Source organism: Pristiophorus japonicus, chromosome 10, assembly GCF_044704955.1.
Source record: "Pristiophorus japonicus isolate sPriJap1 chromosome 10, sPriJap1.hap1, whole genome shotgun sequence".
NCBI lineage: Eukaryota > Metazoa > Chordata > Chondrichthyes > Pristiophoridae > Pristiophorus > Pristiophorus japonicus.
Genome location: NC_091986.1, coordinates 96,562,336 through 96,580,137, shown reverse-complemented (window position 1 = coordinate 96,580,137; position 17,802 = coordinate 96,562,336). Strand labels below are relative to the sequence as shown.

The 17,802-nt window shown below is 47.1% G+C and overlaps 1 protein-coding gene across 1 annotated transcript in view; it reads right to left on the bottom strand.

The window, feature by feature from the left end:
- The window catches only part of LOC139274773 (short transient receptor potential channel 6-like), a 277,996-nt gene that overhangs the window by 18,544 nt on the left and 241,650 nt on the right, over positions 1 to 17,802 (bottom strand). The window contains exon 10 of the mRNA XM_070891460.1: positions 2,668 to 2,751. Coding sequence (XP_070747561.1) covers positions 2,668 to 2,751 — 84 coding nt within the window. The remainder of the gene's footprint in view (positions 1 to 2,667; positions 2,752 to 17,802) is intronic.

Genomic DNA, 17,802 nt, shown 5'->3' with positions numbered 1-17,802 from the left:
ACATTTATCCTGCAACAAACATCATTAAAATAGAATGGCCGGAATTTGCAGTCAGCAGCGAAGCAAAGGCGTTCACTGCGGGCCCCGAAGTAAGCTTCACACAAAGTTTTCACAATCTCTATGACGAGAATTTTGGGTTTTTCGATGCATAATTGAAATCAGTGTAAATTAATGGGGATTCGCAGTGAAGAGCAGCTGTGACATCAACAAGCTGTCTAAGTAGCCAATCAAAATGCAGAGTTCCCACAGACAGCAAACCAGAAAGTGGATAAGCTACTAAAATTCGAGCTTCTTTAAAATATTAGAGCAAAACAAAGATTGGGGCTCTCATATAGGAAAAAGCCAACCTGAAATAAAGATGGACAAACTTTAAAATATATATATATATTTAAAGTTGCTTAAAAATTTAATTTCTATTCAAATATGTAAATTTGACACTCCACAAAATTAAAATTAGTTTTCAGGGCCATAACATTTGTTTAGCAGTCAATACGCTGTTAAAAACCCCAGTTAGTTACACCTAATCTGGGGCAGGGGGGCGGTCGGGGGGGGGGGGGAAGTGCAGCCTGTGGAGGAGCAGTGAATGACAGGATTTCAGCATTTGGCTGCGCATGAGCAAAATCCCAAAGTTGCGGTCAGATTCAAAGGCGAAATGATGGTGAACGCTGCCGGTTCGCCATCATTAGGACTGCAAATTGCAGTCCATTATTTGGACATTTATTTCATTCCTATTTGTGGGACCTTGTTGTGCATGAACTAGCTGTCATATTTCCCTACATTACATCTGGAATGCACTGCCTGACAGGGTGGTGGAAGCAGATTCAATAATAACATTCAAAACAGAATTGGATAAATACTTGAAGTGGAAAAATTTGCATGGGAAAAAATGGAAGTGGAACTAATTGGATGGTTCTTTCAAAGAGCTGGCATAGGCACAACGGGCCGAATGATATCATTCTATGATCCTATGATTACAACAATGACTAAGCTACACAAGAAATCAATTGACTGTAACGCACTTTCCGATATCCTTAAGTCTTGAAAGGTGTTATATAAATGCACATTAATTCTTCTTTCTTTTTCTTTAGATTGGCAGAGGTAATTGCTCTTGTATTAGGGTTGGATTGGGTTACTAAGAACAATCATATTTTTATTTTTGTATAGAGAAATGAATCATCAAATGTATAAAAACATAATCAAAATGAAGTTTGAGAATGTTGTGTCTCAAATGTAAGAATAATGCTTCATTGTAAACAGTGCTCCCCTGCTATTATACATGCAAATAGCTTTAATTAATATATTCCTTTGGTACTCAGTCAAAAGATGACACTATCTGTTTGGAGAATGATCATAAAATTGTAAATTACTTTTTTTTCTGTAAAGAAGAAGATAATTTACATATTTATAGAACAGTTTACATGAATAGAAGATAGTAGGTTAAACAAAGGGTGGACCTCATGCAGACAAATTTCTAATTTGAATAGGAGGAATATGTGTCCTTCAGCACTGGCTGACTGAGACAATCATTTTACAATAGGTGCTGGCTCTAGGCATTGTTATGATCTATGTTTTTTCTTTCGTAATGTAGGCAGTCAGAAACAGCTGTCACTATGGTCAATAGATGTATAGATTTTTTTTTAGATGTGCCTGCATACAGAGGGAGAGATTATGATATTTTGTTTAGTGTCATGCAATGATTAAAGTGGAATGTATTAAGAAGGAGTACTCATTCTCCCATCACTGAAGTGCACATACAATAGTGCTCATATGCAAAATGAAAAAAAATCTTTCATTAATATAGTGAAAACAGAATGGGTGAACTAAGCAGAATGGGCTAGATATAGCAGCACCTATGAGTATTATTTATATTTTATATTACCTCCAAATAGGTTTATGTACTTTGTATAAGGCTGATTTTGGAGGACAGATTTCAGCAATTTTACCCTGTCCTTGATGGTTTGACATGTTTCTGTGGGTTTGCCCAAACACTGACAATTAATTCTTAATTACTCCTGCTGTACATTCCACCTCTGCTGTGATGGGCATTTAATGAAACAGGTAATGAAATAAATAATTAAAATATGCTGCTTTTTACTGCAATTTCACCTGTGTTTTACTATTTTCTCCATTTATCTGAGAACCTCTAACAGAGGGGAAAGGCAAGTGCTTCATCCACCTGCCCCCTCCAACCCAAAATCACTTTTAAAGGCATGTCTGGCAGGTTTTCGGGCTCTCTGGAAATCTTGTCAGATACATCACTTCATGGCCAGCAGTGAGTACTGCAATAAGCAGGTGTACTGGGGTCACAATGCCATATTCAAATGGTAGTCCATCTATGAGTGACTGATTGCCATTTCAACATGGGACCCCACAGTTAGGGAGCAGAAGTCAAGAAGATTAGATCTAATACAATCTTCTGCTAGACTGGCCTGTTACCTCCCCCTTCCCAACAGAGCAGCAAGGCATCGCTCCAAAATCCATTAATCTGCAAAGTTGATGCCCCAGTAATGCTGATACTGTCGTGAGCACCTGCCCCAATATGTAAATGACTCCCATCCTTAGGATTTGGTGCCATCAGAATTTCTAGATTTAAATATGTTTGGAGATAATTGTAAGATTGGTAACGCTCACAAGGGCATCTCTTTTTACTGGATTACTGTTGCCTACCTGGTACCTTGTTGGTGGATTTCTAATGTTATGTAAACTGTGATCTTCAGAACTTCGAATACTCGAATGCTTGCTGTGTCTGAGCTGAGGAGAAAAATAAAACAGCTTGAAAATGGCAGAATACAGCTTTGAGGCCTCATTATTTGAGTTTTCGCAACAAATCTATTGTAGGTCCTGGAATAGTATAGTATAGTATTAGGCAGTCCCACGAGTCGAGGATGACCCGTTTCTACACCAAAAAAGATGAGTTCACAGGTGTTTCAATAAGCTACATCTTGAAGGGTGGAGGATGCCTTGGCGTGAATTCTTTTAACATGGAATGGCTGTTGTACACCAGCCACCACAAGGGCTTGATAGAGCAAGGCTTTGGTCCAGTGACAAGTGTTAATGAAGACGACTGGAGACCAAGCTCTGCTGCGCCACTCCTGGGCCCCGACCCCACCGCTCCTCGACTCCGACACCGCCGCTCCTGGGCCCCAACCCCACCACTCCTGGGCCCCGAACTCTCGCCTTTCCTGGGCCACAGCTCCCCCGCTCCTGGGCCCTGAACTCTCGCCTCTCCTGGGTCCAAAACTCTCGCCTCCCCGGGCCCCAAACTCTCACCTCTCCCGGTCCCCGAACTCTCGCCTTTCCTGAGCCCTGAGCTCTCGCCTCTCCTGGGCCCCGAACTCTTGGCTCTCCTGGGTCCCGGACTCTTGCTCTCCTGGGCCCAGACCTCATCGTTCCTCTGCTGCTCTCCACCTCTCCTCCTGCACCTGGGTCCCGACCCCGCCGATGGTCCTACCCACGCTCCAATCGGCGACCTGGATTTTGATGATGTCAATCTAGTCACCCTCTTCGAAGTCGTCGTACTCCTAGACTATCTCGCGCTGCTCCGTGCAGGAGCTGGCTCCTCCTTATATCCCCGACCTGCTGCAATGGTGTTCTCTCGCAGGTCGGGGGGGGGGGGGTCTTTGAATATCCATCATGTGATCACTCAAACTAGATGAAGGTGTTGTGTGTACATTTTCCAAAATAAATCAGAATAGTCCCATGGTAGTGAAAGTATTACTCATGCTGTCTCCAATCCTAAATTAATGCATGTTATTCTAAGATTTAAATACATCACAGTCTACTGAGTCGAGACCAGACTCGAGGCTATATTTATACATTGATCAGAGAACCAACTTTTCTACAGTTAAGATAAAAGCATCTTCTTTTCCATTTTTTATTTTATCTAGGGATGTGATAATACTGGTGAGTCTGTGTTTATTGTCCATCTCTAGTTGCCTTCAGGAGGTGGTGAAAGTCCTTATACCTTGAACTGCTGCAGTCTTTGTGGTGATGGTGCTCCCATAATGATATTAGGTAGGGAATTCCAAGATCTTGATGACTGATCTTATGATGACGAAGGAACAATGATATGAAAACAGAAAATGCTGGAAATACTCAGCAGGTCAAGCAACATCTGTGGAGAGAGAAATAGAGTTAACGTTTCAGGTCGATGACCTTTTGTTAGAACATGAAAAGGTTAGAGATATGATAGGTTTTAAGCAAGTATAGAGCAGAAAAAGGGGGAAAGAAGGAAAGAACAGAAGGAAGGCCTCTGATATGGTGGAAGGTAGGAGTGATTAAATGACAAAAGGGATGACGGTACAAGGCAAAAGGAGATGGTAACGGCACAAGTAAAAAAACAAAAGATGTGTGTAGGGGAGGTGTAAATCCGATATCAGAATCATGAGCAGCAGCTGGCATTCGAAAAAATGGGGGCAGTGGTTATGATCTGAAATTGTTGAACTCAATGATGAGTCCGGAAGGCTGCAAAGTTACCAATAGAAAGATGAGGTGCTCTATAGATCCTAGCTATGCTGGTCTTTTTGTGGAATATGTGGAACATTCTTTGGTCCATTTCTACTCAGGTCCCCTCCCTCACCTCTTTTTCCGCTACACTGATGACTGTATCAGTGCTGTTTCCTCCTCTTATCCAAAAATGGAAAATGTAATCAACTTGCTTCCAATTTCCACCCTTTCTTCATCTTCACATAATTCATCTCCGACTCTTCCCTTCCCTTCCACGATTTCTCTGTCTCCATTTCTGGGGATAGGCTATCAACAAACATCCACTATAAGCCCATTCACTCCCACAGCTGCCTTGACTAAATTTTCTCCCACCTCACTTCCTGTAAGGACTGCATTCCATTCTCCCAGTTTCTCCATCTCCATCGCATAATTTCTGCCGATGCCACCATTCATACCAGTGCTTCCGATATGTGTTCCTTTTTCCCCAACCGAGGATTCCCCCTCCACCATGGTTGACAGGCCATTGATGGTGTCTGTTCTATTTCCCACACTTCTGCTCTGACCCCTTCCCCTCTCTCCCAGAACCAGGATAGAGGTCCCCTTGTCCTCACCTGCCACCGACCAGCCAACACATTCAATGGATCATCCTCTGCCATTTTCACCACCTCCAGCATGATCCCACCACCAAGCACATCTTCCCCTTCCCTCCTGTTTCAGCATTCCGACAGGTTCATTTCTTCCACGACACCCTGATCCACTCCTCTATAACATCTGCATTGCAGAGGTACCTTTTACTTCCTCCCTTCCCACTGTCCAGGGCCCCAAACACTCCTTCCAGGTGAAACAGTGATTTACTTACATTTCTTTCAATTTAGTATACTGTACTTGCTGCTCACAATGCGGTGTCCTCTACATTTGGAGACCAAATGCAGATTGAGTGACGACTTTGAGGAACACCTTTGTTCAGTCTTTAAGCGTGACCGTGAGCTTCCCACCACCTGTCATTTTAATTCTCCAGACCACTCCCATTCTGACATCTCTGTCCTTGGCCTCTGACACTGTTGAAATGAAGCTCAACGTAAGCTCAAGGAACAGCACCTCATCTTTCTATTAGTCACTTTACAGCCTTCCAGACTATACATTGACTTCAACAATTTCAGATCATAAACATTGCCCCATTTTTTCAGATGCCAACTGCTCCTCATGACTCGGATATTCCCATTTACACCTCCTCTAGATCCACCTTTTATTTCTCTACTTGTCCTATTATCATCGCCTTTTGCCTTGCACCTTCATCACTTTTGGCATTTAAGCCCTTCTGTCTTCCACCTTATCACAAACATTCCCTTTTGTTCTTTACTTCCCATTCCCCATTCCCTGCCCCTGCATTTGTTTTAAACCTGCTATATCTCTAAAGTTTTGCAGTTCTGACGAAAGGTCATTGACCTGAAACGTTGAGCTGGATTTTACCAACCTTGGCAGGTCCGTGGCAGGTCCTGGACTCGCTGCTGGCACCAGCCCAATGTATAAAATTATTTTCCTCAATGGGGCTTGTTAAGTCCACCCAGCGTGTTTGCTGGCCAATTGAAGGAAGCGGGTCTGATGACGTCATTCGATGACGCGTCATCCTGAAAGGGATCAGGCGCAAATTTATTTTAATATTTGTGCTGGCAGTGTTCTACAGCATTGAGATGCTGCAAACACTGACAAGCACTGCACAAAGGTACAGACAGAGCTGCACCCAGGCTCTCCCATGACCCCCTCCATATGCTTATGGAGGGAGTCACAGCACGCAGGGAGGTTCTCTTCCCTTCCAATGGGTGGAAGAGATCTCCCCAGGAGACCAACACAGACTGGTTGCACATTGCACAGGAGGGCACAAGCAGGGATGTCGTCAGGAGAACCAGACTACAGTGGTGCAAACCTTTCAATAATCACAGTAGATCATTAAACATTACTACAAAGCCACACTCAACCTCATCCTGCTGAGCCACTCATCACATCCCCATCACTCTGACTTCCCTACCTTACTCCTGCACATCCTTACTCACACCAACTTACCTTGCACCTCCACCAATCCCTCTCTATCTACATTATCACTTCCTCATCTCACTAGCCACCCCTCACACTCACCTTCATCTTAGTCCAATCATACCAACTAAATATACACAAGGGTCGGCACCTTGGTGTTTTGGCCAATGTTCATATAAAGTTCTGTTAATGTGTTGTCAAAAATTGAAATCTTTATTTTGAACACTTTGCGTTTTTGGACAGATTTCTGTGCACCTTTGGAAATGGGTTAGTGAGTTGCATTGAATGGTGAGACATAATGGTATCCCCGTTGTTATATATGTAAACCTGTAAATACCATATTTAACCACCAGAGAGCACAACCCCTGGAGTCCCAAGGGATCCCCCAATCTCTTGGGAGCACCTGTAAATAAGGAGGCCTCACAGGCTGGAGAGGCACTCTGAGACCTATAATAAAGGTCACATCTTATTTTGAGCTTGCAGTATCTGGTCTGACTCTTTATTCACGACACAACAACTGACGACGAGATACAGATGAGGAATCCCACCGCAACAATGCAGAGAACCGTGGGCAACCTGGAGAAATTTTCGGAGGGAGATGATTGGGAAACCTTCATGGAGCGACTCGACCAATACTTCGTGGCCAACGAGCTGGAAGGAGAAGCGAACGCTGCCAAACGAAGGGCGATCCTCGTCACCGTTTGCGGGCACCAACGTATGGCCTCATGAAAAATCTGCTCACTCCAGTGAAGCCCACAGAGAAGTCGTACGATGATTCTGATGGCGAGGTATCAGTTCTACACGTACAAGAGGTCTGAAGACCAGGAAGTGGCGAGCTATGTCGTCGAGCTAAGGAGCCTTGCAGGACATTGCGAATTTGAAGGACACTTGGAGCACATGCTTAGGGACTTCTTTGTACTTGGCATTGGCTATGAAGTAATACTTCTCAAACTTTTGACTGTAGAGACCCCAACCTTGAGTAAAGGCATAGCGATAGCCCAGGCGATTATCGCCACCAGTGACAATACTAAGCAAATCTCTCAGCACATGAGTGCTGCTGCAAGTACTGTGAACAAAGCAATGTTGATTTCAAATCGTAATGTACAGGGCAGGACTTACATGCCTGCAGCTGCACGTCCGCAGGTGACTCAGAGCCCACTATCAAGTGTGGTGAATACAAGGCCATTAACACCTTTTTGGCGCTGTGGGGGTGATCATCGTTTCCATTCATGCTGCTTCAAAGAATGCGTTTGCAAGGGCTGTGGAACAATGGGACACCTCCCACATATGTGCAGGTGAGCTGCAAATCCTGCTAATCCTACAAACCACCATGTTGCAGAGGAGGACAGATCCACAGTGGATCACAATGAACCAGAGCCTCAGGCTGAGGAGGCAGAGGTATATGGGGTGCATGCTTTTACCATAAAGTGTCCCCTGATAATGCTGAAGGTTGAATAAAACGGACTCCCGGTGTCAATGGAGCTGGACATGGGCGCGAGCCAGTCCATAATGAGCAAAAAGACTTTTGATAAATTGTGGTGCAGCAAGGCCTCAAAGCCAGTCCTGACCCTCATTCATACTAAACTGAGAATGTACACAAAGAAACTGATTCCCGTAATCGGCAGTGCTACCGTAAAGGTCTCCTACGATGGAACGGTGCACAATTTACCACTCTCATGTTACCGGGTGATGACCCCACGCTGTTCGGCAGGAGTTGGCTGGGAAAGATACGCTGGAACTGGGACAACGTCCGAGCGCTCTTGTCTGTCGACGCTACTTCATGTGCCCAGGTCCTAAAAAAGTTCCCTTCGCTGTACGAACCAGGCATCGGGAAGTTCCAAGGAGCAAAAGTGCAGATCCATCCATCACAAGGCGAGAGCGGTACCGTAGATGATGAGAAAGGGTGGAGATCGAGCTGGACAGGCTGCAACGAGAGGGCATCATTTCGTCGATAGAATTCAACAAATGGGCCAGTCCGATTGTTCCAGTCCTCAAGGAAGATGGCACTGTCAGAATCTGTGGTGATTACAAAGTAACTTTCAATTGTTTCTCCCTGCAGGATCAATACCCGCTACCAAAGGCAGATGACCTATTTGCGACGCTGGCGGGAGGAAAAACTTTCACGAAGCTGGACTTGACCTCGGCTTACATGATGCAGGAGCTGGAGGAATCATCGAAGGGTCTCACCTGCATCAACACGCACAAAGGTCTCTTCATTTACAACAGATGCCCGTTTGGGATTCGATCAGCTGCGGCGATATTCCAGAGGAACATGGAAAGCTTGCTGAAGTCGGTCCCGCGCACCGTGGTCTTCCAGGACGACATCTTGGTTGCAGGTCGGGACACCGTCGGGCACCTGCAGAACCTGGAGGAAGTTCTTAGTCGGCTTAATCGTGTGGGGTTCAGGTTAAAATGCTCAAAGTGCGCTTTCCTGGTGCCTGATGTAGAGTTCCTGCAGAGAAGAATCACGATGGACGGCATCAGGCCCACCGATTCAAAGACGGAGGCAATCAGGAACGCACCGAGATCATAGAACGTGACGGAGCTGCAATCGGTTTTAGGACTCCTGAACTACTTTGGTAACTTCTTACTGAGTCTTATCACATTGTTAGAATTACTGCACTCTTTACTGCGTAAAGGAGATGAATGGGTATGGGGTAAAAGCCAAGAAAATGCCTTTGAGAAAGTTAGGAAACTGTTAGTACAAAACAAATTGCTTGTGTTGTACGATCCATGTAGCGTTTGGTACTAGCATGTGATGCATTGTCACATGGTGTCGGGTGTGTATTGCAACAAGCTAATGAATTTGGGAAATTGCAACCAGTTGCTTATGCATCCAGAAGTCTGTCTAAGGCTGAGAGGGCCTATAGTATGATCGAAAAAGAAGCGTTAGCGTGTGTTTATGGGCTAAAGAAAATGCATCAATATCTGTTTGGCTCAAATTTGAATTGGAAACCAACCATAAGCCACGTATATTCCTCTTTTCTGAAAGTAAGGGGATAAATACAAATGAATCGGCCTGCATCCTGAAATGGGAGCTCATGTTGTCCGCATACAACTACGCCATCCGCCACAGTCCAAGCACAGAAAACTGTGCCGATGCTCTCAGTAGGCTGCCATTGCCCACCACAGGAGTGGAGATGGCATAGCCCGTAGATTTAGTTATGGTAATGGATGCATTCGAGAGTGAGCAATCATCTGTTACCGCCCGACAGATTAGAACCTGGACGAGCCAGGACACCTTACTGTCCTTAGTAAAAAACTGTGTGCTCCACAGGAGTTGGTCTAGTGTCCCGTTAGAGATGCAGGAAGAAATAAAGCCGTACCAGCGACGCCGAGATGAAATGTCTATACAGGCAGACTGCCTCCTATGGGGTAATTGGGTAGTGGTGCCAAAAAAGGGCAGGGACATCTTCATTAGTGATCTCCACAGCACCCACCCAGGCATCGTAATGATGAAAGCGATAGCCAGATCCCACATGCGCTGGCCTAGTATCGATGCAGACTTAGAGTCCTGCATGCACAAATGTGGTACATGTCCACAGTTAAGCAATGCACCCAGGGAGGCGCCACTAAATTTATGGTCCTGGCCCTCCAAACCGTGGTCCAGGGTCCATGTCAACTATGCAGGCCCATCCTTGGGAAAAGTGTTCCTAGTGGTTGTAGGTGCGTACTCCAAATGGATTGAATGTGTGATAATGTCGGCAAGCACGTCCGCTGCCACCATTGAAAGCTTGCGGGCCATGTTTGCCACGCACGGCCTGCCTGATGTCCTTTTGAGTGACAATGGGTCGTGCTTCACCAGTGTCGAGTTCAAAGAGTTCATGACCTGCAATGGGATCAAACATGTCACATCTGCCCCGTTTAAACCAGCATCCAACAGTCAGGCAGAGCGAGCAGTGCAAACCATCAAACAGAGCTTGAAGAGGGTAACTGAAGGCTCATTGCAGACTCGCCTATCTAGAGTTCTGCTTAGTTACCGCACAAGACCTCACTCGCTCACTGGGGTTACCCCCTGCTGAACTGCTCATGAAAAGGGTACTTAAGACAAGGCTCTCGTTAGTCCACCCTGATCTACACGAACAGGTAGAGAGCAGGTGGCTTCAACAGAATACATATCATGATCATGCAAATGTGTCACGGGAAATCGAGATTAACGATCCTGTATTTGTGTTGAACTATGGCCAAGGTCCCAAGTGGCTTCCCGGCACTGTTGTGGCGAAAGAGGGGAGTAGGGTGTTTCAGGTCAAACTTTCAAATGGACTCAACTGCAGGAAACACTTGGACCAAAGCAAACTCAGATTCACGGACTATCCAGAACAACCCACAATAGACTCTACCTTTTTCAACCCTCCAACACACACATGTGGCAACTGACCCAGCGGTTGACCATGAAGCAGAACCCATCACCCACAGCAGCCCAGCAGGACTCACCACCCCCAGCAGCTCAGCAAGGCCAGCTGTGCAGCAGCCCAGCGAGGGCCCAACAAATGACTCACCAAAACTAGCATTTGCACCGAGACGATCAACCAGGGAAAGGAAGGCCCCAGATCGACTCACCTTGCAAATAGTTACACTATTAACTTTGGCAGGGTGGGGGGGGGGGGAGGGTGGGAGGGGGTGGTGAGGAATGTTGTTATATCTGTAAACCTGTAAATACCATGTTTAACTACCAGAGGGCTCATTCCCTAGAGTCCCAAGGGATCCCACAATCCCTTGGGAGCACCTGTACATAAGGAGGTCTCACAGGCTGGAGAGGCACTCTGAGATCTGTAATAAAGGACTACGGTCACACGTTACTTTGAGCTTGCAGTATCTGCTCTGACTCTTTATTAAAGTCACAACACCCTCAATGCTGATCAGTGTGAAAAGAATGGCACCATGGGAGCAGACGGAGGAGGTTTAAACAGCAGTGGCAAAATCGGTGGAACGCAGATTCGAGCAGCAGCAATTCAACAGAGGCAGATTTTGAAAATAATGACATCGGTACAAGGGAAGGAGCTGATTGGTGATTAGCTGGTGTATGTTTGTTTTGTTTTAAGTTTATTTTGCTAAGTATGTTCATAGCATCTTAAATAGTGGCATGCAGGGCAACTCAGTTCTGTGGAATGCACACCCTGTGCCATGTGGGAAGCCCTGGACTCCCCTCGCGGCCTGGCTGATCATGTGTGCAGGAAGTGTCACCAGCTGCGGCAGCTCAAGAGCTGTGTTTCGGAGCTTGAGCGGCAGTTGGAGTCACTGCAGTGCATCCGCGAGGCTAAGAACTTCATGGATAGCACTTATCTAGAGGTGGTCACCCCACAGCTTAAGAGTGTGCTGGCAGAGAGGGAGATGGGTGATCACCACACAGAAGAAGAGGACCAGGCAGGTAATGCAGAAGTCCCCTGAGTGCATCTCACTCTCCAACCAGTATTCTGTTCTGAGTACTGGTGGGGGCGATGGTTCCCTTTGGGAGTGCAGCCAGAGCCAAGTCCACAGCACAGGCGGGGAGGAAGAAGAGTGGAAGAGCAATACTGGTAGGGGATTTGATAATTAGGGAAGCAGACAGGAGTTTCTGCAGCTGCAGACGTGACACCAGGATGGTATGTCAGCTGCCTGGTGCCAGGGTTAAGGATGTCACTGAATGGCTGCAGAACATTCTGAGTGGGGAAGGTGAACAGCCAAAAATCATGGTTCATCATAGGCAGTCCCTCGGAATCGAGGAAGACTTGCTTCCACTCCTGAAGTGAGTTCTTTGGTGGCTGAACAGCCCAATACGAGAGCCATAGACTCTGTCACAGGTGGGACAGACATTTGTCGAGGGAAGGGGTGGGTGGGACTGATTTGTCGCATGCTCCTTCCGCTGCCTGCACCTGACCTCTTCACGTTCTCGGCGTTGAGATTCAAAGAGCTCAACGCCCTCCCGGATGCACTTTCTCCACTTAGGGCGGTCTTCAGCCAGGGACTCCCAGGTGTCAGTGGTGATGTCGCACTTTATCAGGGAGGCTTTGACGGTGTCCTTGTAATATTTCCGCTGTCCACTTTTGGCTTGTTTGCCGTGAAGGAGCTCCGCATAGAGCATTTACTTAGGGAGTCTCATGCCTGGCATGCGAACTATGTAGCCTGCCCAGCGAAGCTGATCGAGTGCTTCAATGTTGGGGATGTTAGCCTGGGCGAGGACACTGATGTTGGTGCGCCTGTCCTCCCAGGGGATTTGCAGGATCTTGCGGAGACATCGACGGTAATATATCTTCAGCGACTTGAGGTGTCTACTGTACATCATCCATGCCTCTGATCCATACAGGAGGGTGGGTATTACTACAGCCCTGTAGACTATGAGCTGGGTGGTAGATTTGAGGTCTTGGTCTTCGAACACTCTTTTCCTCAGGCGGCCGATGGCTGCACTGGCACACTGGAGGCGATGTTGAATCTCTGCATCAATGTAGATAAGAGGCTCCCGAGGTATGGGAAATGGTCCACGATGTTGAGGGCCGCACCGTGAATTTTGATGACTGGGGGGCAGTGCTGTGCGGCGAGGACAGGCTGGTGGAGGACCTTTGTCTTACAGATATTAAGCGTAAGGCCCAGGCTTTCATATGCCTTTGTGAATACATCGATTATATCCTGGAGTTCAGCCTCAGAATGTGCACAGACGCAGGCGTCGTCCGCATACTGCAGCTCAACGACAGAGGTTGGGGTGATCTTGGACCTGGCCTGGAGGCGGCATAGGTTAAACAGCTTCCCACTGGTTCTGTAGTTTAGTTCCACTCCAGCAGGGAGCTTGTTGACTGTGAGGTGGAGCATGGCAGCGAGGAAGATTGAGAAGAGTGTTGGAGCGATAATGCAGCCCTGTTTGACCCCAGTCCGGATGTGGATTGCGTCTGTAATGGATACGTTGGTAAGTATCACAGCCTGCATGTCATCATGAAACAAGCGAAGGATGTTGACAAACTTTTGGGGGCATCCGAAATGGAGGAGGACGCTCCATAGAACCTCACAGTTGACAGTGTCAAAGGCTTTTGTAAGATCGAAAAAGGCCATGTATAAGGGCTGGCGCTGCTCCCTACATTTTTCTTGCAGCTGTCGCGCTGCAAAGATCATGTCCGTTGTGCCCCGTAGGGAACGAAATCCGCACTGTGATTCCGGGAGGAGCTCCTCCACCGCAGGGAGAAGACGGTTGAGGAGAACTCTAGCGACAACTTTCCCAGTGGCTGATAGCAGGGAGATTCCCCTGTAGTTGTCGCAGTCGGATTTGTCCCCTTTTTAAAGATGGTCATGATCACTGCATCTCTGAGATCTCCCGGCATGCTCTCCTCCCTCCAGATGAGAGAGATGAGGTCATGAATCCGCGCCAACAGCGCCTCTCCGCCATACTTTAGCGCCTCAGCAGGGATTCCATCTGTACCCGTAGCCTTGTTATTCTTGAGCTGTTTTATGGCTTTGCCTACTTCGTGCATTGTTGGGGTTTCACTGAGTTGGTGGCAGATCGCATGCTGCGGGATGGAGTCGAGAACACTCGAGTCAAAGGAGAGTCTCGATTGAGGAGATCTTTGAAGTGCTCCTTCCAGTGGGCCCTGACTTCCTCGATGTCCTTGATGAGTGTTTTCCAGTTATTGATGAGCAGTGGGGTGGGGCCTTGGGTGTTTGGCCCGTAGGTGGCCTTTACAGCAGTGAAGAATCCTCGCATATCGTGGCTGTCGGCCAGTTGTTGTATCTCCTGTGCTTTCTCCATCCACCACCTGTTCTCAGGAACGTGCCCAGGCCAAGAATGTCACGGAGCTGCGTTGTTCCTGAGACTCTACAACTATTTTGGTAATTTCCTACCGGGGTTAAGCACCTTTTTAGAGCCCCTACATGTGTTATTGCGCAAAGTTGAGAACTGGGTATGGGGAAAAAAACCAAGTAATTGCCTTTGAGAAAGCCAGAAATATTTTATGCTCCAACAAGCTGCTTGTATTGTATAACCCGTGTAAAAGACTTGTGCTAGCATGTGATGCGTCGTCGTACGGAGTCGGGCGTGTATTACAACGTTGCGGGGAAGTTGCAACCTGTCGCCTATGCTTCCAGGAGCTTGTCGAAGGCCGAGAGGGCCTACAGCATGATTGAGAAAGAGGCATTAGCGTGTGTGGGGTAAAGAAAATGCATCAGTACCTGTTTGGCCTCAAATTTAAGCCGGAAACCGATCACAAGTCCCTCACATCCCTGTTCGCTGAAAACAAGGAGATAAATACTAATGCCTCAGCCCGCATACAAAGGTGGGCACTCGCACTATCAACGTATAACTATACCATCCACCACAGGCCAGGCACCGAGAACTGTGCGGATGCTCTCAGTCGGCTACCATTGCCCACCACGGGGGTGGAAATGGCGCAGCCTGCAAACTTGTTGATGGTCATGGAAGCATTTGAAAATGATAAATCACCTGTCACGGCCCGCCAGATTAGGACTTGGACCAGCCAAAATCCTCTGCTGTCCCTAGTAAAAAACTGTGTACTGCATGGGAGCTGGGCCAGCATCTCCGTTGAAATGCAAGAGCCAATCAAGCCGTTCCAGCGGTGAAAGGACGAGCTGTCCATTCAGGCAGACTGCCTGTTGTGGGGTAACCACGTAGTGCAACCAAAAAAGGGCAGGGAGACGTTCATCTTGGCTCTCCACAGCACACATCCAGGTATAGTAATGATGAAAGCGATAGCCAGATCCCACGTGTGGTGGCCCAGTATCGACTCTGACTTAACAGTCCTGTGTACTGCAATGCAGCGTATGTGCTCAGTTGAGCAACGCGCCCAGAGAGGCACCACTAAGTTTGTGGTCCTGGCCCTCCAGACCATGGTCAAGGATCCATGTCGACTATGCGGGCCGGTTTCTTGGTAAAATGTTCCTGGTGATGGTGGATGCTTTTTCAAAATGGATTGAATGTGAAATAATGTCGGGAAGCACCGCCACCGCCACCATTGAAAGCCTGAGGGCCATGTTTGCCACCCACGGCCTGCCTGACATACTGGGTCAGTGACAATGGGCCATGTTTCACCAGTGCCGAATTTAAAGAATTCATGACCCGCAATGGGATCAAACATGTCACCTCGGCCCCATTTAAACCAGCCTCCAATGGGCAGGCAGAGCGGGCAGTACAAACCATCAAACAGAGCCTTAAACAAGTCACAGAAGGCTCACTCCAAACCTGCCTGTCCCGAGTACTGCTCAGCTACTGCATGTGGCCCCACTCACTCACAGGGTTGCCCCTGGCTGAGCTACTCATGAAAAGGACACTTAAAATCAGATTCTCGCTGATTCACCCCAACCTGCATGATCAGGTAGAGAGCAGGCGGCAGCAACAAAATGTAAACGATGGTCGCGCCACTGTGCCTCGGGAAATTGATCTGAATGACCCTGTTTATGTGCTAAACTATGGACATGGTCCCAAGTAAATCGCAGGAACGGTGATAGCTAAAGAAGGGAATAGGATGTTTGTAGTCAAACTAGACAATGGAGGAATTTGCAGAAAGCACCAGGACCAACCGAGGCTGCGGTTCACAGACTGCCCTGAACAACCCACAGCAGACACCACCTTTTTTGAGCCCACAATACACACCCAAAGGATCAACGACACAACCCCGGACCAGAAAATTGAAGCCATCATGCCCAACAGCCCAGCAAGGCCAGGCTCACCGAGCAGCCCTGCAGGGCCAACAACACGCCAGCCCAGCGAGGGCACAGCCAACACACCAGAGCAGACATTTGTACCGAGGCGGTCCACCAGGGAAAGAAAGGCTCCCGACCGTCTCACCTTGTAAATAGTTTTCACTTTGACTTTGTGGGGGGAGTGATGTTGTGTATCTGTAAAGCATGCACTCCCATGTTCCGCCATCAGGGAGCTCGTCCCCTGAAGTCCCAAGGGATCCCAGCATCGCTTGGGAGCACTGTATATAAGCCGGCCCCTAAGGCCTGTTCCTCACTCTGGAGTGTCTTATTAAAGACTGAGGTCACTGTTACTTTAACCTCTCTGTGCAGCCTCATCTGTGTTCGGAACACTATAGGCGGGGTCCTAAGTGGTTATCCCTACGTCTTGTTCAAAGTTCAATCTTGAGAAGGGGTCACTCTATACGGAGCATAGGTACCAATGATATAGGTAGAAAGAGGGATGATGTCCTGCAGGCAGATTTCTGGGTGCTAGGAGAGAGATTAAAAAGCAGGACCTCAAAGGTAGTAATTTACGGATTACTCCGGTGCCATATGCTAGTGGGTACAGAAATAGGAGGATAGTGGATATGAATGCGTGGCTGGAAAAATGGTGCAGGAGGGAAGGCTTTAGGTTCTTGAGGCATTGGGACCATTTCTGGGGGAGGTGGGACCTGTACAAGCTGAACAGGTTACACCTCAACAGAGCCGGGACCAATATCCTTGTGGGGGGTTGCTAGTGCTGTTGCGGGGGTTTAAACTAGCTTGATAGGATGATGGGAACCTGAGAGTAGGTTCAGAAGGGACAGAAGCAAAGCTGGTATTGGAAAGCAGATTAGAATGAGAATTTGGAAGGCAGAGGAAACAAAATCTGGAAAATATACAACAAGGGAGTTTGGCAGTGCTAAATGGTATATACTTCAAAGCAAGGAGTCTAGAGAATAAGGTAGATGAGCTGAGAGCACAAATAGACACTTGGGAGTATGATATTAAGCTATTACTGAGACATGGCTGAAAGAAGGACAGGTATGGCAGCTCAACATTCCTGGTTACAGTGTTTTCAGACGGGATAGAGAGGGGGATAAAAAGGAGCAGGGGGTCGCAGTATTTATTAAAGAAACATTTACAGCTGTGAGGATGGATGATATGTTCGAAGGATCATCAAATGAAGCAATATGGGTTGAATTGAAGAACAAAAAAGGGGCGATCACACTGCTGGGAGTGTACTATAGACCCCCAAACAGTCAGAGGTAGATAGAAGAGCAAATAGGTAGGCAAATTTCTGAGAAGTGCAAAAACTATAGGGCAGTAATAGTCAGGGATTTCAACTACCCTAATATTAACTGGGTAGAATTAGTGTAAAAGGAATAGAGGGAGCAGAGTTATTAATATGCATTCAGGAGAACTTTTTTAGCCAGTACATAGTAAGCCCAGCAAAGGAGAGGGCGGTCCTGGTCTTGTGTTTTAGGGAATGAAGCTGGACAGGTAAAGGGGTATCAGTGGGAAAGCATTTTGATGCTAGTGATCATAATTAAGTTAGATTTAACATAGGATGAAGATAAACCAGGAATAAAAGTTCTCAAATGGGTAAAAGCCAATTTTACTAAGCTGAGAGGTGATTTAGCCAAAGTGGACTGGAAACAGCTACTTGAAGGTAAATCAGTGTCAGAG